The following is a 24,517-nucleotide window of genomic DNA, read 5'->3' on the forward strand; positions in this document are numbered from 1 at the left end:
GGGTCACCGTCTCCCTCCCCTGCTGGCCTCCGGGTCCGAGCTGGCTGGTGTGAGTCTTCGAGAAGCTGATACAAATGAGCTGCAGTAACCGTCCGGGGAATGTATCCCAAGGGGAGCAACACCCTGGATTCCCTCACAGGTGTACTTTGAATTCCGTCCCATCCTACAACATGATTACTCGTGATCACAACTATTATATTCCACTTAATCCTTCAAAATGAAAGTAAATGAAGGTATAAAAAAAATCAAAACTTTTTTTGAGATACATATTTTTAGAAAATTGAGGCGTTCAGTATTTCTTGGACTGGTTTCCAGGCAGTAATTATTTCCCTCGCAGGGTAAATATGTGCTCAGAATAAGTGAGGATTCGGAGCTCTGATCACGCCACGCTGCCAGGCAGAACCCACGTCAGCCCACACAGTGTCTGGTCCCTGGTCTGGACCACGAGACAGAAGCCCGAAGAGGGCAGTGGCACGGCCGGTGGACGGCCGCAGAGTCCCTCACACACAGCCCGGCCGGCACGCTGGAGAGAACCCTGTGCAGCCCGGCTGGGTTTGCTCCTGTGTCTCGCAATTTGCATTTGAGAACAGCCGGCTGAGCTTCCGCGGCTAGTTCACTATTGCTGGTCTGACTCTGGAAAATAAATAGGGGTTTCGAAAAGGATTCTTCTGAATTTTTAAAATGTATTCAGGCCATTGCAAACAAAATTAAACCTCTTAGATTTAAGAGGCAAACATAAAATTTCAGTCACTTGAATGAACACGACTCCTGTTTCTTAATCTTATCAAAGCTTCAGTATAAATGAGGAGGTTAAAAGTCCTGGAAACACTGCATCTGATGGGTTATCTGGAAGACCCACTGACACCAAAATTGAAAAGTGGGCCATCCTGAAGGGCAAAGTGACTTGACAATTTCGGAATCTGACATCTTTGAGGAAACAGAAGCCCGTCATGAATTTTTACGCATTGGGCTTGATTTCTTTGGTAAGAGAGCGTGATGGTGGGAGGGGACCGGGTGAGTGTGAATCAGTTTTCGGAGCTTGATGATCTGAAACGCTTCGTCCAGTGGCACGTAGTTCTCCCAGCTACAGATCCACGATCGCACAATAAACAGAAACAAGAAGAGAAAGACCATGCGGACGATGCTGAGGATGTGAGATCCCTCCCAGAGCCTCGTTACTCACAAGTGGCAGGAGAGAGGGAAGGGGAGACACGTGTGGGTAATGAGGCCAGCCCTGTCTGGGAAAGATAAATTCCACGTTTTCGTTACTTTTATGGCATATTTGATATTTATACCAATCTTGCGCATATTTTTACTTGAAATTTCACCAACTCCATTCTCTGCCTTCGGGCTTTATAACTCAGTAACTTAGACATAATTCAGGGGTGTGTTCAAACTGCCCTTCTCTTAAACCCCATTCAGCCATTGCATTTCGTCCCTGTGTCCTTGGAGTGCTTCTTTCCTCTGGGGATTCGTTAGTAACAGCTCATTCACTCATTCAGAGATGATGGGGACAGAGAGGTGAAGTGACAGACGGGAGATGGACAGACACACAGATGAGAGTGCCAGGGAGGTAAGCCTCTGGAGCAGGGAGCAGGGTCCCAGGCCTGGGGAGTGCTGGTGGGCGGCCACCCAGGACCGAGACTGATTGAGAAAGTCTGTCCCATCCCTTTAGGGTCACATCAAATGCAGCAACATTTTCTCCTATGTTCCTTTTTTTTTTGAGGCATAATTGACATATAACATATTAGTTTCAGGTACACAACATAATGATTTGATATCTGTATACACTGTAGGATGTATAGTGACCGTCCATCACCATCCGTAGGATGAGAACTTTTAAGATTTACCTTCTTAGCGCCTTTCAAATACGCAGTACAGTATTCCTAACGATAGTCACCTTGCTGTGCATCACACCCCCAGGACCTATTTCTATCCTAATGGAAGTTGTGCTTTTTGACCCACTTCACCCACTTTGGCATCCCATGCTACCCTCACCTCTGGCAACTGCCAATCTGTTTTCTGTATCTATGAGCTTGGGTTTTTTTTTTTTTTTTAAAGATTCCACATGTAAGTGAGATCATATGGTTTTTGTCTTTCTTTGTCTGACTTATTTCACTTGGCATAATGCCCTCAAGGTCCAGCTGTGTTATCGCAAATAGCAATATTTCATTCTTTTTTATGGCCGAATAATATTCCATTGTATATGTATGTACCACATTTTCTTTATCCATTGTTTTAGAATTTTAAAATACGGCATTAGTGACTAGTTTCATTAGTGACTACTTTTAAACTTTGAAAGGAATCACGCGCAGTCCCACCATCCAAATACAACACGATACCTTCTGTACAGCATCTTGTGGACAGGCACGTACATTTGGTGTAGCTCCAATCATGGTATACAGACTGTTTATTTATTTATTTTGGCTACACCACGGGACACTCGGGATCTTAGTTCCCCAACCAGGGATCGAATCCGAGCCCCCTGCAGTGGAAGCGTGGAGTCCTAACCACTGGACCGGCAGGGAAGTCCCTATACAGACTGTTTAAAACTTCATTGCCAATTAGCCTTCTATCAGACATTCCCACAGTGTCTGAGGCGATGGTTGAAACTGGCATACACCACCTCATATTCCTTGGGGCCACGCTCTGTAAGCCAGGCCCTCATCTGGGATGGATTTTTTTTTTTTTTTTGCGGTACGCGGGCCTCTCACTGCTGTGGCCCCTCCCACCGCAGAGCACAGTCTCCAGACGCGCAGGCCCAGCGGCCACGGCCCACGGGCACCAGTCGCTCTGCGGCATGCGGGATCCTCCAGGACCGGGGTACGAACCCGTGTCCCCTGCATTGGCAGGCGGACCCTCAACCACTGCGCCACCAGGGAAGCCGACAGGTGTCCTTTTGTTGCTGCTGTTGAAAACACACTGCAAGTCATACCTTCCACCTGCTAAACTCCTGGCCTCTTCCGCATTATTTCTTTGGGATAAAGTCCCCAAAGTTGAACTGCTGAGTTAAAGAATGTGTCTGTTCCTTCATTCATTCGCTGGACAAATACTCACTGGGTGCCTACTAGGCGTCAAGCACTGCTCTGAACCGGGTAGAGACAGCATGTCCTCGTGGAACCTGCATTCTACTTGCCCAGAGGAGGGGCCAGGGGCTTAGGCTAGTAAACACCTCAAAGGTTCAGTTCTCAAGGGTGACCTGAGAGTGTGACTGGGTAGGGTGGCGTAGGCTTATAGCTCTTTAACTCCTTTGTAGCTTTGTGACTTAGCGCCGATTTCTAGAATCTACAGCAGTGAACCAGTATTACAATTTCACGGCAGCTTTGCCAGCACCGGGAGGTACCACTTCAGAACAAACAGTGCTGCAAGGGTCAACGAGGAACGGACGCCGGCCCCCGGGCCGTGTGCTCACAGACTCACCCGGCCGGCACGGCCCTCTCCGTGCTCTGCTCCTTCATCTCTTCTTGCACCTGCTGTGGCTTCGTGAAATGACCCATGAAGTTGAAATAATCCTCTGCGTAGGGCTGATGAATAGCCGCTGAAGAGTTAACCCCCAATTTCTGTAAAACTTCTTGGTAAGTAATGTGCCCTCTTCCCTCGGTGTCGTACCTTTAAAGACAAACAAACAAAACTCTCACCAGTGCGAAGTGCTCAGGGCTTTAACACCGTCTGCACTCCGTCTGCCTGGCTCCTCACACCCCGTGTACTCTGCAGGCCTGCAGCACCGGCCTCCCCGGGGGTCAGGAACGCAGGATCCTGAGCCTCACCCCAGACCTGAGCTGGACCTGCTCGTAACAAGACCCTCAGGCGATCCACAGGCTCATCAATCAACAGGAAGGTCACCTCACACAAGGTGATCTTGGACCACCCCAAGAGAGCAACCGGATTCATCCTCTGTCATTCTGTTAGAAATCCGATTGTGACCACGGAAAATTAAAACCAACCCTTCCTTAATTCAACGGTCTTTTATTGAGCACCTACATGTAAGAGGAACTATGCTAAGGTTCAGAAGAAAATCCGTCAAAAAGCATATTCAGGGGCTTCCCTCGTGGTGCAGTGGTTGGGAGTCCACCTGCCGATGCAGGGGACGCGGGTTCGTGCCCCGGTCCGGGAAGATCCCACGTGCCGCGGAGCGGCTGGGCCCGTGAGCCATGGCCGCTGAGCCTGCGCGTCCGGAGCCTGTGCTCCGCAACGGGAGAGGCCATGGCGGTGACAGGCCCGCATACCGCAAAAAAAAAAAAAAAAAAAAAAAGCATATTCAATCTTAAAACTCAAATAAATGAATGCCACTTGATTCCAATTCCCCATTTCCTCTTTGAAGAGATGCCAATTACACACAACCAATGAGAGAGACTAGTAAGGAAAACAAGATAAGAATTATGTTATGTACCTTTTATGTCATTTTCTATTATTGGGATTTTTCTAAATTGTAATTCATTTTAAAAAAGGCATAATGGAGGGTTTTTATCTCCCAACATCATTCAAATAGAATAGAATTACTTCAATAAAAATTTTTAAGGCAAATTGCCAATTTTCTTTAAAGAAAAGAAGCATTTATTTTCACGGAAAGATCTCGGTCCTCCTCTAACCGATAAAAATGGCATTTCCGGCGGTGCTTTTCCCAGATGAACTCAGCGTTCCGAGGGCTGAGGCGGTATTTGCACAATGTCTGGGGCTTCACGCTGCATCCGGCTGCTGTCGGTGCCTGTGGGACGGAGCCAGGCGCCCTGGGCTCTCCTGTGTGAAGCAGGGCCCCCTCTGCTCTCCGCCGCCGGCCAGATGCTGCAGGACCACACGCTGGCCGCCGCCCCAGCACTGGGTCCCCTGCGACCCTCCCAACTGAGTAACGATGAGGAGAACGGATTTATTTACCCGACTTTCCTGTCCTCAAGGGCTGGGGTGCTGGGTGGAGGACGAGGGGTGAGAAGTTCCCGAGGCCCCCCTGCCCACCCCTCCCCCTGCGGCCCCCCTGGGCCTCGCGTCTCACCTCCGCCTGCCTCCCAGCATCCAGGCCTGCTTTCATCAGGGACTCCGTCCTAGAAGGTGAGGAGAGTCCCCTCCTGCGACGGAGGGGCAGGGAGGGCAGCGATGTCTGAGCCGCCAGCTCACCGGCCTCGAGTCGCCGGCCAGGTCCCGCCACCCGCCCGGGCTCGGTTTCCTCGCCTGGCCTGCAGCACGGAGGGGGAGGGCACTCTGAGACCTGCTGGCTGGAATCATGCCCCCAGTGGCGTCGTTGTTACTAAGGGTTTGGGAAGCCCTCCCAGACCTTTCCAGGCGTCTGTTATTAGTACGACCTTAGTGCCTGCAACCCCCAAAAGTACCATTCTACCTTTATTCAGTGAATTTTCCTTCTAAAACAAAACAAAGCGACCCACCCACCAGAGGAAGCCCGAGGCTTGTAGTGGCTTTATGTGCCAGGCGGCATGAAGGGCCAGTGCCTCTAGCAAGTGGCTTCTCCTACTGCTGGTGACGGGACAGCTGCAGGAAGGAGAGTCTAGTTCTCCATCAGTGCACCTGGGAAGGGGAGGGTTGCCATTTCTTGAGCTCCTAGGGCGATCCCAGGGCCGTGGGTCTTTCCCTGAGCTGCATCAGGCCTGTGACCAGCCTGATGCCACCAGAGTGCTGCTGTGATGCAACTCTATAAAGACACCCCTAGAAGAAAGCTCCCCAAGGGGGCTCCCCACCCCTACAGGGGGCTCCTGAGAGAACGTGCACAGACCACCCGCCTGACAAGCAAGGCCTGGCCAGCAGGCACCTCTTCTGGGACCTCTCTCTCGTCCTGAGGCAAAAGCACTGTGTCTCTGCCTCCCCTGGATCCCTGTAGCCTGTGGTGAGGACCGGGGAGCGGGGTGAGCGCGGGTGGAGGCTGGGACCAGGGCCTGGTGTTTGCCGCTGCCATTCGCCACCCAAAGGCTCAACCACATCCCACCTCTGCTTCCCCCGCTTCAGTCCAGGTCTTCCCTCCCTGCTTGACGGTGGGTTTCTCGAGGAGAGACCATGCCTCGTTTATCCTGATGGGCGAACCCACAGTTCCCAGCAACATGCCTCGCAAAACTTCCTTATCGATACCTGGTTGCTGAGCAATGAACGTGAAGGGCACGTGTCCCTAAGGAAGGCCTGCCATCCCCGCGGGCAACGCTCACGAGATTCCCAACAACAAATTCTCAATCGTGACACTTGAACTGAATGGAGAGACACTTCTTAATTACTTCATTAATAAAGATCATAAACATTCTATTCACATCTCCAAGGAACAGAAGACCAGATTGCACAACTGCAACTAAAATATTGTTATGAATGTGAATAATAAGAGAGTTAATTCAGCTTACATAACCTCACCCTTCATCATATAATCCTTTGTGTCACATTAAAAAAAATCAACTTGCCTGTAAAGGTTGAATTTTAAAAGGGTTCGGCAACAGATGTGCCAAGAAAAATGTGCGCATAAACAGAGGACCCATAAAAACTGGCATTTGCATACGGCAATGGCCACTAATTTATGACATAATCAGATTACTCTGCCCATCTATTGTACACACAGCAATTTGGTTGTACACATGATCTGAATATGTTCACATCGATTGCTGTGCTGTGAAAGTCTTACCCTTTCATGCTCAGTTTAGCACTTGATTCTTACATAAATGACAGAAGAATCTTCCAGCACCATTGACCCCAGATTTAGAGGGTCTGGTGCAAGCCCTACTGACGACCCAGGCCTGCAGCAGAGGGAGACGTGGCCCTTACGCAGCTTGGACTGAGGGATTCTCTCGGGGACCACCATCTGTGAGGGTGGTCCGATGGCTCAGAGAGCTGCCCTTCAGAGCACACAATGTCCAGCTGCCCAAGGGGGCAGTGCCCAATGGCACATTCAGCCAGTCCTGGTGGAGCCACAGATGAGACACCATGGGCTCCATCCCCATCCAGGGCCACAATCCCGCCCTTACGCTCCCCAATAAGCGGCGGTCTGGCCTTGGATGAAGCCACGCCAGAGATGGGAAACCCGCTCCTTCAGGGACTGCCCAGTGGAGTTCTAGACGACGTTAGTCACGAAGGCGTCCTTTATGCGGAGCTAAGGGCCTGTCCATTTAGTCCCTCCACGTGCAGCTCTTCTAACTCATCCCCGACCATCACGTCCCATTCGATCCTCTCTTTCCTGAACTGTTCCTTCAACCTTTTCAAATCCTTTCCCACCCAGAGGCTCTCCTGGTCCAGGTGTTCCACCAGCAAGGCACAGGGTAGGTTCTCTCTAGACACTGCGTTGGTTGAGGCAACAGAGATGACCCAGCTTCATGTTAACCGACAGTCATATGTCTTCCCGTGGGCCGATGCACATGACACCGGGACTTTTTAATAGTCTTTGCCTTTTATATTGGAATACTAACATACAATTACCTACCCAAACAAGAAATGTGCATAAATTGGGCATTAATTATCTCCCGAACATTCTGCCAGGTCTGCGTGATCAGCTGGTTGCACACGACCGGCATCTATACGCAAGTTTCCCAGGCTGCTGCTGTCCTACCTGAGTCGTCTGTGCATTTTTATAATACACTGGCTTCATAGTTTTTCAGCAAAGTTGGTTTTAGATCTAAAATAGTGGAGTTCTACCCAATGGAACGAGGCTACAGAAGGGGCTCAGGACACTGAGCGCCCCCGAAGGGTGTGTCCCCCAGGGCTCTGTGCCCTGGTCCTGGGGTGCCCTGTGCCCGGCAGGCTCTGGGTCTCAGGCTCTTCTGATGGAAGCGGCATCCTTCCTCTTCCATCCCAGGGACCTCCCACTCCCCTGGCTCTGGGCCTCTCTGCTCACTAGGACCCCCTTTCCCCACCTCTGGCGAATGACTGTTTCTTAAGACTCAACTCAGGCATCGCACCTCCTGGGGGTCTCTCTCTGAACACCCCCAGCCCGGGCTGCCCAGCCTCTCCCTCCTGGCACGCAGCTGCTGTCTTCCCGGCCGAGTTGCGAGCAACCTGAGGGTGGAGGCTTCCTTCATCTCTGGAGCCCCAGAATATAGCACAGGGCTTGCAACTTAGAAAGTTTCAAGAAAATCCTGCTCAATGATTGCTCCGATGAATGAATGGATGGCTGGATGCACTTTCATCTTGTAATTTATTCTCTGCAGTCTCTCCAAACCAAGCGCGTTGCTCCTGAAATCTTGTGCTGAAAGATCCTGCCTGGCTTGTTACCCGGTTTCCTTTCCCAGCGGCCTCCTTCAGCCTTGACGGTTGTGGACCTTTAACCCTCAGTGAGCCAGGCTCGCTTAACATGCACGTGCTCCCCACTCTGTCCGCCCCTGTGCAGTTAGCTGGGGCCACGGGCTGTGGGCAGAAGTGTGTCCTTCTGGGCCGAAGCCCGCCGAAGCCCGTGTGCGGTCCTGTGCTCTGCAGGTCCCGGGGGACCCTGCTGAGGGATGAGGCCACAACTGGAAGCCAGATCCCGAGTCACCACTTGGAAGAGAACCGTCCAGAAGAACCGCTAGACATGCTAGACTTCGTGTGAATAAGAACTAAGCACGCATGTGCCAGGTCACTGAGATGTGGGAGTTAATGCACTAATTTACTTCCAGCGTAAACGAGACCTGCCAGGCTAACCCGGAGCTCTGAAAGCGTGAGCTTCACAGGTGCTTCGTAAATGTCGAGTGAACAATGGATGCTGACAATTTCTTGTCTATATTCTCCCTATTTTCTAATCTGTGTTTTCGAAAGAGCTGAACGTTATTTTCCTACTCACTTCCAGCTACCCAGTTTTGGGGGGGGGGCTTTCCTCGTCTCACTAGCAGACCCCGGGAGCTGGCAGAGTGTCACGTTGGCCCCAGCTGCTCCCTGCCTTGCCGGGGGTCCCTGTCACTCCCGCCGGGTGGGAGAATGCCTCTCCCCCTGTACGGGCGACTGCAGGAGGCTCCTGGTGCCTGCGCAGCCTGGCGCGGGCCACCACCTTGCTGCCTAGCCCTCCTGCTTCGTAGGGCAGGCGGGGACTTGGAGGGAGTGGACCAGGGTAAGTCAGGGTCAGCAAACGCTGAGCCATTGAGAGGAGCAGGCCAGGAGGTGGAATGAGGGTGAGGACGGCTAACCGAGATCATGGAAACGCCTAGAAAATGGATGAAAAAAACCACACCACCAAGTCTATCCTCTCTGCTGAGTGGGGTACGGCTGCTTTCTTGCTGTTGTCTTTTCTTTTCCTTTATGCTTCTCCGGATTTTCTGAGTCTTCTAAAATGAGTGTGCATTAATATTGTAATCAGAAAATAATTTCAAATCTATATGATCTTTTTGCTACTAATTTTTATGCTTATCTATGCCACGTACCCTCTTTATATCATTTGGTCCCCATTGCCATCCCACTGAAGAGATTACTGAAGCTCAGAGAAGGTGAGCCACTGGCCCAAGGTCACACAGCTCAGTCTGGGCGCCATGGGTCAGGGTGCAGGCCCCCTCAGAGCACAGCCCCTCAGCTGCGGGTTCACTTCCTAAATCTCTCTCACACCTGTCACTTCCGTCCCAGTCCTCCAGGCACCACCCAGGGAAGACAGCCCTGAATTCACCTCTGTGCCTCCCTCCCCGTCTCTGGCAATTCATCCTCCTCCCCGTGGCCAGAGTGATCTTTCTGGAACGTGGACCTGCCTCCCTCTTTCCCCACTAAACAGTTGGCCTTCAGGATGGGGTCCCCACCTCGCCCTGCCCTTCATGATGTGGTTCAGCTGATGTGCAGCCTCCCCTTCTGCCTGGCCACCCAGGTGACCCCGCAGCCCTGGAATGTGACACACCCTTTGCCCTTTGGCTGGACGTTCATCTGGTGGCTCTCGACCCCGCGCTTGCCCTTTGCACATCTTCCCAGCTGCCCCCCGGCTGCGCCCAGGGAGCTGTGCCCTTGGAGGTGGGAAGAGGGCAGGGCCAGGCTGTTCCCAGGGGACCTGCTGTCATGGACCCGTAGCTCCGGCTCAGCACAGCAGTCGAGGTTCCCGCAAATTCCGAGACAGCATCAGGAGTGGAGGCAATTTCCTGGTCTCCAAATAATACCGCCTCCCCTTTGCCCTGCAGTCGCTGGTGGGGAGCAGCTCCCTTATCTCTGTGTAACCTCCCCCGCTTGCTCTTCCAGCCCGGGGCGCAGCAGCCTCCCGGCCTCTGGGTAGCAGCGCAATCCCCTTGCAGACTTCTGGTCTCCCCAGCCTCCCTTGCAGGGGTGCAGCCATCGAGGGATTCTGGCCAAAAGAATTTGGGCAAAGTGACGGCCATGTTCCCAGGCCTGGTCCTTACAAAGCTGACCAGAGGGTCCTCTGTGCTCTGTTCCCTTCTCTGCTGGCAGACACATAAGATCCAGGGGTGGTGGGACTCCTGGTCCCTGAATGACTGTGAACACAGCTCCCCAACACCCACACTACATTTTGACATCATTATGGGGCAAGCCCCTGGGATGCTGGCCTTGTTTGTTACCGCAGCCAGCCTACCCTGATCCATACACCACTTGAGCTAACTCAGCAGGGCAGAGTGAGGCACAGAGAAGTTAAGTAACTTGACAGGGGCCACACAGCTATGAGGGGTGGAGGCATATCTGGCTGCAGAGCTCTCAACCACTCACCATCCATGGCAAACAGCCGGCTAAACAAAAGTAGATGAAATTCTCATCTCAAACAGTTTTCAGCACAGGGTAGATATTTGTGTATTTAATCATGTTAATACGTGTATAAAGAAACTTTAGCCAAAAGCAACAGTGAGTGTCTCCCTCCCATGAACATGGAACCTTGCTCTGTCCCCCATCGGGAAGAGGGTTAAGCGTGCTCTCCTTCCTCACGGGGACACCTGACTCCTACACCCCTCATTCTTGCAGCTCGCCCCGTCCCTCCCTGATGGAGACCACAGTCTCCCAAGGCCCACACCCCACCAACCCCTTTTCTGAACGGCTTCCTGACTAGTCTTCCTAAAGCATGGCTTGACCCACATCACATTTTGTCGTTTCCGAATGACTCGTTACTACTCTGCCAGAAAGGGAGGACTGCGGCCAGGTGATCAGCCTCGCCTTTCCTTCCTCAGCCTGGAGCCCAGGCACTGCTTGGAGAATGCCTCACCCGTCCTCCTGGCCCGTGGGTCAGGCAGCCCTCCTTCCCCATCTGGACCTTTGGAACAATTTCAGCTTCTCTCCCACCATGACAGCCTCCTGCTCTTCCACGGCCCCCAGCACCCCTACTTTTGTCTCCCTTTCTGCTCGACATGTCCCTCCTCTGGCATTTATAACAGGCGACTCTGCACCCTGGTATTGGGGTGAATGCTTCCTGCCCCCTGACAGCTCCCCGAGCATCAGGACCACACAGTCACCTCCACATCATCCACAGGTCTACATGGTGAGAGCTCCATGCATTTGGCCGCTGCACCCCATCTTCTGATTACTCAGATGGACCCACTCATCTAGTCCCTCAAAAGAGAAAACGGGCAGGGAGACCAAATTGTCCCTGAGTTGGAACTGACCTAAAACAAAACAAAACAAAACAAAAAAGAAACCAAGGATTTTGTAAGAACTTCAAGTTGCTTTTCTAAATTAGACACAAAACAGCCTAATTCTAAACTCGGCCAACATTGCAGCTTTCCCCTTTGAACAGATGAAAAGCTGAAATACTACACGGACTGCTCCATGGGCTTGCCTCTGAGAGGACATGCAATACTGGGGTACGATCCTGCAGGGATGCAAGTGGCAGCTAACATATAATGAAGAAGGAAGTAATTCAAAGACAGAGCTGGAACTTGGAAATGGACCGCATTGTCAGTGCACCTTGAAACTTAAACATCTACACAGGGAATGTTGTAACTGGGGGCCTGGTTCAAAAACAGCTAAACCTAAAGCACATTTTGAAAAATGTAGTCAACGTTAGGTACAATTTTCAGTTTAAGACACTCTTGGGAAACCACTCCAAGGTACCAAAACTTTGGTGATTTTCTTCCAGCAAATTACTGATCTATAAAACAGTTGTGCAACATTGATTTCCATCTTTAGGTGATGGGGAGAGACCGCTTTTCCCTTTACCCATTGCAGATCTGTCTGCTGAGCTACTTGTATTAGAGTTAAGTCTTTGGGGAGGGACTTAGTTCTCTGAAACAGTAAAAGGATGTGGTTGAACTCCCGGTTCCTTGGAAATGCGAAACTCTCAAGTCTAGTATTTAATACTGGTGACAAGTGTTTACCTGGCTCCCCATGTTCCTGAAGGCCAGCCTGTTGGCCAAGGCTTCTTTCTACAGGGGAACAGGACAGATACAACCGCAGGAAAACCACTCCTGGTCCCACCTGACCCCTGAGGAGTGACGAAAGCCGGTGCTGAATTTGGCCATCCGGAATGAAAAGCCAGTCTTCAGACATCACTCACCTCATCCAAAGCTTCTCACATTCTCTGGGTGTGAGGGGAATATCAAAGCCATACAGCGCGTTCTTTACATCCCGTCGTCGAAGAATGCCGTTGCCCTCATTGTCGGTTTCGATAAAATTCTACAATATTCCAAGGCGGCATTTAGTAACATGCATAATTGCTCAGACAGTAAACAAGCTTTTCAATAGTCAGTATCTGGAACAAGCTAAGACATTTTTCTCCCATTCCTCCTGCTTAAAAACCTTTTAATCTATGTCCTAGATACCCTCCAGATTCCTCTAAAGAAGGTGATCGAGCAAAACACGAACAAGTGTTAACACCTAGGAGGGGCTTATTTCTGGGTAATGAGTGGTCTCAGGTGTGTGGCTTGGATTCTTCTCTGACCAACAACTTGGGATCAAACACTGTTAGAAATAAGAGTCAACCAGAGCCTGGGAAATGAGGCGTAGCCCACACTGCTGAGGTTATCACAACTGGGGACCAAACACTGTTAGAGATAAGAGTCAAGCAGAGCCTGGGGAGTGAGGCGCAGCCCACACTGCTGAGGTCATCATCTCCACGATGCAGCGAAGTTGGCTGCCCGGCTGTCTGTCAGAGGGGAAATGAGGGACGTGAGACTCTGGTTGTTGTGACAAGATGGTATGGTACCATTTTAATATCCCCGAGGGGTGCAAAAGGCATCTGGGGATTTGTCACCACAGACTAGAAGAGCAGGTAGCACAGGGCGTTCCACTGTGTCTTAAATTGTTTCCGAACAATAGCTCATTCGCTCCTCCTTCTAATACACTGTGAGGGAGACACAGTGGGTCCATCTCCCAAGTCCTCTGCGAGCATCATACCTAATGGTGAAACCACGAAACATTCCCTGTAACATCAGGAACCAGGCAAGAATATCTCTATCGCCCTCTATTCATCATTGTACTGGAGGTGCCCGCCAGTGTAGTTAGGCAAGTTAAAATTGTTAAAAGGTGTAAAAATAGGGCAGGGAGAAATACAATTGTCATTTATTCACAAATGACATGACTGTATATATAAGAATACAAGGAATCCATAAATAAATTATTACACTAAGAGGCTTTGGCAAGAAATCTGGATTCTATATCAATACATAAAATTATCCACATTTTTATATCTCAGACATGGAAAATGAATTTAAAAAATAACATTTACAGTAGCATCAAAAATAGAAAGTTTGAGGAATAAATCTTATAAATGATTGTAAGACTTCTACACAGGAGTGTCTAAAACTTTTTTGAAAGAAGTCAGACAGGGAAAGACAGATACTGTATGGCTTCACTTCAATGTGGCAACTAAAAAATACAAATGAACAAACAGAACAAAACAGGAACAGAGTTATAGATGCAAAGAACAAACAGGTGGTTACCAGAGAAGAGGGGGCTGGGAGGAGGAAAGAAATAGGTGAGGGCGATTAAGCGGTACAAACTTCCAGTTGCAAAATAAATGAGTCACAGGTATGAAAGCTACAGTGTGGGGAATACAGTCAATAACTAAGTAATATCTTTGTGGTGACACATCATAACTAGACTTATCCTGGTGATCATTGTGAAATGAACAGAAGAAAAATCACTATGTTGTGTAACAGGAACTAACATAGTGTTTTAGGTCAATTATACTCTAAAAACAAAGAAACAAGCATACAAACAATTCATAGAAAAAGAGATCAGATTTGTGATTACCAAAAGCAAGGGGTGCGGGGAGGGGGAATTGGATGAAGGTGGTCAACAGGTACTACAAACTTCCGGTTCTAAGATAAATAAGTACTAGGGATGTAATGTACAACATGATAAACATCATGAATACAGCTGAATATAATGAACACAGCTGTACGTATAACATATATATAATATATAACACATCTGTATGTTATATACGAAAGTTAAGAGACTAAAACCTAAGAATTCTCATCACACACATTTTTTTCTATTTCTTTAATTTCATATTTATATGAGATGATACATGTTCACTAAACTTATTGTGATAATCATTTCACAATATACGTAAGTCAAATCATTACGCCATACACCTTAAACTTGTATGGTGCTGTTTGTCAATTATATCTCAATAAACTGGAAGAAAAATTAAATTAAAAATTTTTTTAAAGGGTGAAGACTGAACACAAACTGAGAGAAGATATCTGCATCACTTACCACTTACAAAAATCTACTGGCCAAACCAAAGTAAGCGTTCCCACTGACCAAGGAAAGAAAGACAGACGAGCCAGTGTGAAAACTGTAAAAAAGTCTCAAGCAGGCACTTCGCAGATAAAGAAAACTGACTAATGAATAAACAAATGAAAAAATGCCCAATTTCATTAGTAAGCAACAAATGCTAATTAAAACAGCAACGAGTTACTGCTACACATCCACTGGAGGGGAAGAAAGTAAGACGTCTGAGAGTCCCAACAGAGCCCTGTGACCCACAGTGTCGAAAATATTTACTGTCTTGCCCTTCACAGAAAAAGCGTAGCTCCCTGGTCTAAGATACTGTTAACATTCTATTCCTTCATCTGGATGGTGGTTACATGGTGGCGTACAATCTGGGATACACGGTGACTACACCGTGTATTTAAACTACACATATACATTATACATATAATACATATATATTATAAAACATGTATGTTAAATGTGCATATATACATACATATTACATATACATAGTTACATATATATATTATTTTTATATTCCACTGTAGCGTCACAAATTAAAAAACAATTAAGCTTAAAAAAGTTAGGCCTGGGGCTTCCCTGGTGGCGCAGTGGTTGAGAGTCCGCTTGCCGATGCAGGAGACACGGGTTAGTGTCCTGGTCTGGGAAGATCCCACATGCCGCGGAGCAGCTGGGCCCGTGAGCCATGGCCGCTGAGCCTGTGCGTCCGGAGCCCGTGCTCTGCAACGGGAGAGGCCACGGCAGTGAGAGGCCCGCGTACCGCAAAAAAAAAAAAAAAAAAAAAAAAAAAAGGTTTGCTGAAGAAACCAATGAACTTATTTTCCAAAAACACCTAAATAGCAATGAGCATATTAAGCTGCCCCCAAATGGGACGACTCCTGTGTACTTCTGAGAATGCAGCTGGAGGTGTCCCCAGCAGCGCATGGGGGAGCGGAGAGCCCCGTGACTCTGTGTGAAAGTCACTAGATGACTAAACGCTGAATCCTTGTTCAAGTTCAAACACGGTTTTACTGGAGAATACATCGTTTTGGATATTAGCAGGTCCTGTTTGGCAAATTCCCAACAGAAATGCGGCAGAAGGGAGACTCCACACCTTTGGTCACCTTCACCATCTCTAAATGCTGGGACCCAGAAGTGAAGAGCTGGGATGGGTGCACCGAGTGAGAACAGCCGTCTCATCTTCAGTTGGTCCGGTGGGAATACTGCTGATCTTATTTAGGTATTAAACTTTCTGCCGGTTTAGAATTCAGAACTAATTCCTTCAGTGCTTTAGTTAAAATAAACTGAGAGAGTGGCAGAGATGTCCACATGCGCAGGATCGTTTAGTCCTGTGGGGGCCAGTGAGGTGACACGATGCTTGATTCTGGACAAAGCGCGTCCTCTCCCCGCCAGGCTCAGTCCTAGAAGAGCTGGAGGAGGTCTCTGCCCCATAGACGCAAGGCTCCTGGTTTAGCAGCACAGCACCCTGGGGTCCCCAGGCCTCCTCCACACATAGTTTGGGGTCCCGCACGACATCAAGGATGAAGGTGGCTACGAGAGGCCATGGAATCGAGGTGGAGTGAGAGTCCACACTGACGGGGAGGACGTCACCCAGCCAGGAGGCCGGGACAGGAGAGGAGGGGGCCCTGCAGAGTGTCGTGGTGCCAGGGGTGGAGGCGTTTCAGGAAGGATGGACTGAACAAGGCAGAAACAAAGGCCTCCACGGCTTCTGGCCACTCCCAGAGGTCTGCTCCTTCCAGCGCCCATCTGCTTTGTTAATAATCTGTCACCTCCCTGGTTCGTGAGCTCCACCAGGCAGGAGCAGACAGGCCTTGGTTACCACTGAACCTGGCGCACAAACCCCTGCGCAGTGAGTCTGTGCTAAGTCAAAGCGGGGTCGGATGAAGCTGCGAAGGGCCCTGGCCGTGGCCCTCAGGAGTCCCTGGAGTCAGACCACAGGGCGGGGCTGCTCCCATGAGGGGAAGGAGGGCAGGGCAGCTGAGAGGGGAGGCACGCTGGGGAGAAGGGGCTTTTTCTTAAATAGGCTTGAGGGAGTTTGAAGGCCAGAGAGAAGCAGGGATGGGGCGGGCACGCGGTAAGGCGGTCAGGTGGCCAGCTCTGCCCCCCCCAGCGCTGGCGCTGCTGTGGCCTGTGTGGCCGCTGCTTGCAATCCAGAGCTTGCCCTGCACTCCGCGACCCGAAGACTGCTCTGGAAGGGGCCTCGATCTGTGCGACCCAAAGGACTGCTCTGGAAGGCTGGCCCGGCCTCGATCTGTGCGACCCAAACGACTGCTCTGGAAGGCCGGCCGGCCTCGATCTGTGCGACCCGAAGGACTGCTCTGGAAGGCTGGCCCGGCCTCGATCTGTGCGACCCAAAGGACTGCTCTGGAAGGCTGGCCCGGCCTCGATCTGTGCGACCCGAAGGACTGCTCTGGAAGGCTGGCCGGCCTCGATCTGTGCGACCCGAAGGACTGCTCTGGAAGGCTGGCCCGGCCTCAATCTGTGCGACCCGAAGGACTGCTCTGGAAGGCCGGCCGGCCTCGATCTGTGCGACCCGAAGGACTGCTCTGGAAGGCTGGCCCGGCCTCGATCTGTGCGACCCAAAGGACTGCTCTGGAAGGCTGGCCCGGCCTCGATCTGTGCGACCCAAAGGACTGCTCTGGAAGGCTGGCCGGCCTCGATCTGTGCGACCCGAAGGACTGCTCTGGAAGGCTGGCCCGGCCTCGATCTGTGCGACCCAAAGGACTGCTCTGGAAGGCTGGCCCGGCCTCGATCTGTGCGACCCGAAGGACTGCTCTGGAAGGCTGGCCGGCCTCGATCTGTGCGACCCAAAGGACTGCTGTGGAAGGCTGGCCGGCCTCGATCTGTGCGACCCGAAGGACTGCTCTGGAAGGCTGGCCGGCCTCGATCTGTGCGACCCGAAGGACTGCTCTGGAAGGCTGGCCTCGATCTGTGCGACCCGAAGGACTGCTCTGGAAGGCCGGCCGGCCTCGATCTGTGCGACCCAAAGGACTGCTCTGGAAGGCTGGCCCGGCCTCGATCAGTGTGATTTGCCGGCCTGGGCTGGCACAGTCAAGGCTGTGAGGCAGCCCGGGTGCTTAACAGGACTTAAAAGCGGGACTTCTCATCGGGCACAGGCCAAGACAGAGCAAACATAGATAGAAAATGACCACATGAAACAAAGTGGAGACATTCTTCAGAATAGTGTGAAAATACTTCCGTAATGCAGGATACAAATACTTTTTTAAATGAAGTTTTTGTGTCCTTGTTGCATTGAGAAGTGGTGACCCCATATCCTAGACCTCAGGATGACCCACGCTTGCATTTCAGATCTACTGTCCTGCAGGTACAGCTGCCATTGTTAAGAGTATGTTTCCCATCTTGACACCATCATCACAGTTTACACAATTGCACATGGAGGGTATTCACCTTCAAACTATGCTTTCTATAATTTTAGCAAGACAGGAAGAAATACCTCTTTAAAAAGCATGTTTATAACTGTGTAAAAACAAGAATGATAGCATCTTACATTTTTCATTTAAATTTTTAACTCATATCAAACCTGAGATAAAGCCAGCAATTTCAGTCCATGTAACTCTTAAAATTACTTATTTTTCTAAAGATCAATTGACCTTGAATTTGAGAATTTATTTTGAAAAAGTATTTTACGAAGAAAAGGAGTCCCTAAATTGCTATACAAAGTTGCTTTGCCATCTTAGCGACTGGATGGAAAATAGCTCCCTCATCACAACGATCCTGGAACATTGAAATCGATTCCCTTTCCTTTTAAGGAAATAATCATTTTCTTACCTTAGACAAGTCTGACCATCTGGTTTTTGCTTTGGTAACAAGATACTGATGAGCCTGTTCACAAGCTAGTTCTGAATCTGCAACCTTCTGTTTTGGTCTTAAAAGAAAAAAAAAAAAGAATCTGTTTAAATTTAATGGACTCATTAATCTCCCAAGGGATTCTCCTACCCCGGTTTGTTTCACAGATAGCATTAAAGTCTGCTATTTCACATCTGGTCTAACTTAATTCTTAAAATACAGTCTTATTTCCCCAGCTGCATGGTAGGGAAATCTTAAATTTTAGGAGTACTTGCTTATTTCCAGATAAATGCTGTTCAACTTTTCCTGCAGTTCACAAAACAAAAAGGGCTCATTTATTCCCAGAGGGATAAAAAACACACTATAACATTGTCTTCAGATGAAGACAACTAAAGACTTTTATTTCTGAACGTACATGTTGGCGTGATCACGCAGACCAAAGCTAACAGTCCAGGAACACTGTGGGAACGTGACCTACAGACTCAGTCTCAGCTCATGTTCAAAGGTTAGGTCTATGGGATGTAAAATGATCAAAACTCTGTTTAGTCACAGAACGATGGGCGCCAAGGACACTTTAAAAAAAGACTGTGGCTAGGCCTCCACGGGGCGCAGTGAAGACTGTGGCTGAAGGAGTTTGGGGTGCCCTGGATTCTTCCAATCACTAAAACAAATTAGGGGCGCGTGAAACCCTGTAAAACCCTTTGCCACTGCTTTCTCCGCGGTCGCCTTGCTCGGAACCACGCTTGCGCACAGGCACGTGGGTGATCAGTGCATCTTGCCTGAGGGTGAGTAAGGGGGACACCTGAGCGAGGCCCCACAGGGACCCTCACAGGAACTTCCCCTCAAGGGAACCTGGAAAACCAGGGTAGGGACAGCACACAAGCCCCATGTCGCCCTTTTAAAGAAGTGGCGTTATTCATGCTCCAGCAGGTGAGCTGCTCGTAAGGAAAAAAATCTAAAGTCAACCAGGAGGCCGCCAGTTGAGAAAATGCAACAGTCAAAGGTTTATGTGATCCCCAAAGACGCGGCTTTGTAGCTGACCCTTTGTATGTGATGCCACGTGGGGAGCACTGTGGTTTTAGGGTAATCGTGGCCTCCACAAGCTCTGTGACCAGTCAGGCTGGAACTACCGAATCTGGGTTTTCACAGCAGTGCTGGCATTGCCACCCCAGTTTGCAAAAGGGGATGCTGTGGTTTAGAGGGGAGAAATCGCCTGCCAAAATTGCACAGCCAGTACCGGGAATCCTGGCACTGAAACTCAGGGCCCTCCCATGCCAGAGGAAAGCCTTTCTCACCGTTGTCATTCCGTCTGAAGCTACAGTTTTGGTGGCCCCTCTACCTTCACTCCTCAGAGGAAAGGATCCATTAAATATTACATTTCACAGAGGTGAGGGCCGCCCATGGTTTTTACACGCGCAGGATCTTCTTTTCACTTAACATGTCTATTTCAATTCAACCGGAGCAGTTCTGCTGAGCACCACTGAGTGCCAGGCACTGTGTGAGGTCCTGGGGAAGGTGAAGCCTGCAGCGTCCCAGAGAAGGCCCTCCTGGAACATTGCACTACTGTCCTACATTTTAAAAGCAGACAGCAGGACACAGCACTGCAACCAACAAGTTAAGCAGTAATCATTGCTCTTCACGTGGCTTCTCCTTTAAATTCTTCCTAAGAAACTCTGCTGCTGGTCTCAGCTATCCTGGACCCCTCCTCAGGTCCCCTGATGACTGACAGTGCTCCGTACGCACTGATCACCAACAACACCGTGGCCCTCGTTACCCCAGAAGCCCACACTGTGCTGTTGACCCATGTGTCACACGGAAAGGGTCTTATTCAGACCAGGGCTTCTTTGGTGATTTACATAAACTTTGACTCCTGTGGTTCGGCAAACAAAAATTCTTGCATTTCCTCAGTGGGCAGGTGCTGAGGACCCGCTGCAGCTGGGCGGGGTCTTCTCCCTCTTCCCATGTCGCTGCTGAAATGGACCAGATGAGGTCATGCCCACTTTCATTTTCTCTCCTGGCAGATGCCAGCTTGTGGGGAACACAGGTGAACTATGGTGGCACACCTCCCCTGACTGAGACCCCCCCAAATACACACAGTCTTTAAATTCTCCAGTTGCTTCTATATTACCAAGTCCGGGGTCTCTGCTGGCTTAACGTGTGATGCTGTTAACCATCGCCCCCTCTCTAGTCACCGTCATGATGCTGCTCTTTAAATGACACCATGGGTTGGAACACCCACCACCTGGCAAACGTGTGCCCTCAGTGAGTGACTCTCCCTCTCTGCCTGCCCCCTCGACCACTCCTCTCTCCTTCCACCCCAAAGCTTATGTACTCTTCTGAGAGGTCATCCCCGCTCCTGTCCCCAGCTACCACCTGGATGCTGTTTGCCCACACTTCCGTGCCATGAGCACGGTAACCTCACGTGCTTCCAACTGTCTACCGGACTTCACAGAATCATGGACTTTCAAGGGTGGAAAAGGATCCAAAGATGAAGCAGTCTAATCTTCTATCGTTACTTTACCACTAAGGTTTTGGAAGGTTGGGTGGATTATGTTGCATTTTCACAACTATTGTTTAAAAGGACTGTAGGTCCTCACGAGGCCTATTCCCCTGCCTTCACCGTTAGGTGCCTCATAAATCCTGTCTGAACCCAGAGGACGCACCTGGGCTTCCCTCAGAAGGATGGAGATCCTGAGAGGCGTGTTCTGTCTCTGCAGAGTCAACTCACTCTCAAGCTGATCTCACTGTCCAGACACATGTCCAAGCAGCCTCCCTACCCAATTCCTTTTCCAGGCTATGAGGTTGCATTATTTTTCTTAGTGACTCGTGCTCAAACCAGGAGCTCCTACCTGTTTCCCATTCATTTCTCCTCTGTACCATTTTATATCCTTGTCTCCTCTAGAGAGATTGGAAGGTTTTTCTGTGGCCTTTTCCAGAAGTTACTTATTTTCTCTCCTATTGTCTGCCTCTTTAGATCTTGACAATCAGTCAGATCCAGCCTTCCTATCAGCCAGACTGTCAGTCACAAATACATACAACGTGCTGCTCTAAGTCCTACAAACACAATGCTGAGCATGGTGAACAGAACCCACGTCCTCAAGGAGCTCATCCTGTGATGGCAGGAATGTGCAGCAAACACATGGAAAAATAAGTGAATCAGATAACTTCAGCTACTGAATGTGACTGAGAATGATGGACCAGGGCGGGGTCCGGGGCACTTCAGCCAAGAAGACCAGAGAGCAGGGACTCCTTGAGGCATGAGTGATGACCCAGTTAAGATGCAGTAGACACACATACTTACTTCATCCTGTCTTCCACTGGTTACAACCAAAAACTCTAGACAGAATACAAAAAGCAACTCTCTGAAGAGACAGTAAAAAGTAAATAATAGGAGGCTTATGGAGAGGGAAATCAAACCTTGAAGAACGACTTACCTCATGGTGAGGTTCATGGGCTTTTTTCCTCCCATATTTCCAACTTAAGGGCTGCTTAAAGGCAGTCCTAATTCTGGAACTGTGCAGTGGATATGGACAGAAAAATCTCCAAAAGAAAGTCTGTTTTTCTGACCGAAGAACTAGGAAGGTGAGCCCCTGAAGTACAAAGAGCATGGGGGAATCCCCCCTTTCTTGTCTCTTTTTACTGTCTCATTCCTGATCTGGGGCAAGCCCAGTTACAAAAGTGCACTTCTATGGTGGTGCCAGCAATAGTATTGGCCAAGTAGGTGCCCACGACTGAAATTCTTCTCCCAACCAGAGGAGATGGTAAAAGGCGTCCCTGTGCTCAAGGAGGATTGGAGAAATCCACATGACCTTCTCTTTCTCGTGTTTATCTCACCATGTTGGCCTGGAGGGGGCCCCAGTCAAGAGAAGCACTCAGTAGCACAGAATGGCTAACACCTAAGATTGTCCAACCAGAAGAACAAAAAAGGGGTCCCTGAGTGCTGGAGAGTGTGGGGAGAAATCATAGAGAGAGCTAGAAAAAGGGACGCCCAAATGAATGAAGGAAGTTCCAGGTTCACCTGTGATGTGCACATGTGTGAAACTAACCCAGAGCAGCACAGTGAAAGCTTTGAGAACTTTACTACAGCGTAGTTAAGACTGTCTCCTGCGTGCTGCACTCATGGGCTCAGCTGATAGAGCTACAATGGCTTTGAAAACTGAACCGATGTTGAAACCACAGAAGGCAGGTCAGGACTTGCACTCTGAAACTAAATGGATTGATTGCCTGCCTAAAAAAGATCAATCAGTCAACGCATTACCAAGGATGTTAACAGGACCAGAGTGTCACAAACAACATTAAAAATGTCCATGACACAGCCCAAAATTACCCAATATACAGAGGACCAGGAAAATCCCAACAATTTTCAAGATAAAAGACAGCAAGCACCAACTCCAAGATGACCCAGATGTTGAAATTATCATATTTTAAAGCAGTTATTATAACCATGAAGTAAGAGTACACATTCTTAAAATAAATGGAAAGACCAGTTCTGAGCAAAGAAATTGCAGTCAAAAAAAAAGAACCAAGTGGAAACTTTAGAACTGGAAAAAACAACAACTGAAATAAAATTTTCACTGGATTGGCTCAAGGACAGAATGGAGATGACAGAGGAGTGAGTCAGTGAACTTGAAAATAGATGACTAGAAATAATCGAATCTGATCAACAGAGGAAAAAGAAAGAATATATCTCCAAGGACTATGATAGAGAGACCTGTGATACAAAAACAAAAGGTCTAACACCCATGTCACTGGAGTACTGAAAGGAGAAGAGAAAAAGATTGGTACAGAAAAAAATTTAAAACTTCAGGAAATAATAGCTGAAACCTGCCCAAATTTGATGGAAAAACAAATTTACAGATTCAGGAAGTTCAGCAAACCTCAAAAAAGATAAACTCAAAGAAAATCATGCTCAAACACATCATACTAAAACTACTGAAAACCAAAGCTAAAGAAAAACTCTTGAAAGCGACCTGAGACAAATGACACATTACAGAGAGAAAACCACTTGAATGACCGAGATTTCTCCTCACAAACTGTGGAGGCCAGAAGACAATGGAACAAGATTTTTAAAGTGTTATAACAAAAGAATTGTCTACCCATAATTCTATATCCAGAAAAAAAAACTGTTAGGAATGAAGGAGCAATAAAGATATGCTCAATGAAGGAAAACTATGATAACTTGTCTCCAGTAGACATGCTAAAAGAAGTTCTTCAGGGGAAGGAAGATGACAGCAGAGTGAGACACTTTTGAGCTTGAGAAATAAAAGAAGAGAAGCAGAAATGGTAAATACAAAAATACTTTTTCTCAGAGTTTCAAAACACATGAAGCATAAATTGATAAAAATGGAAGGAGAAATAGACAGATGCAAAATTATTGGTGGTGACATCAACACTCCTCTCTCAGTAATTGATAGAACAAATAGAAAATAAGCGAGAACCTAAACACTATAACCAACTTGATCTTATTGACATTTATAGAACCCTCCACCCAACAACAGGCCAATATACATTCTTTTCAAGATACATGGAATGTTCACCAAGACAGGTGATTTCTAGGGTCATAAAATGAACCTTACCAAATTTAAAAGAATTAAAATCATACAAAGTATGTTATCTAAACTGAACAGAATTAAACTAGAAATCAATAACAGAAAGATAGTTGGAAACCATGGAAATATTTTGAAAAAAAAAACATACTTCTAAATAATCCGAGGTTTCAAGAAACTGTCTAAAGGGAAATTAGAAAATATTTTGAACTGAATGAAAATAAACACTATAACATATCCAAATTTGTGAAATGCAGCTAAATCAGTGCCTACAAGGAACCTGATAGCATTAAGGGCTCATATAGAAAAGAAAGAATTCAAATAAAAAATCTGAGTTTTCAGCTTAAGAAAATATAAAAGGAGGGCAAACTACAGTTGATCCTTGCACAACACAGGTTTGGACTGCAGGGGTCCACTTATATGCTGATTTTTTTCAATAAATATATTGGAAAATTTTTTGTAGATTTGTGACAATTTGAAAAAAATTCACAGATTAACCACATAGCCTAGAAATATTGAAAAAAATTAAGAAAAAGATATGTCATGAATGTATAAAATATAATATACGTAGATACTAGTGTATCCTTACATAGGCATAAGGTGAGTGATATTTAATATAAAATTAATAT

At 48.4% G+C, this 24,517-nt stretch overlaps 1 protein-coding gene across 1 annotated transcript in view; it reads right to left on the reverse strand.

Moving 5' to 3' along the window:
• The window catches only part of EFCAB6 (EF-hand calcium binding domain 6), a gene marked incomplete at its 3' end in the record, with an annotated part of 176,396 nt that overhangs the window by 52,044 nt on the left and 99,835 nt on the right, over positions 1-24,517 (reverse strand). The window contains 3 exon segments of the mRNA XM_082666200.1: positions 3,421-3,609; positions 12,347-12,465; positions 18,325-18,421. Of these exon segments, the coding sequence (XP_082522326.1) occupies positions 3,421-3,609; positions 12,347-12,465; positions 18,325-18,421 (405 nt within the window).

Source organism: Grampus griseus (genome assembly GCF_964374135.1).
Source record: "Grampus griseus genome assembly, chromosome: 11".
NCBI lineage: Eukaryota > Metazoa > Chordata > Mammalia > Artiodactyla > Delphinidae > Grampus > Grampus griseus.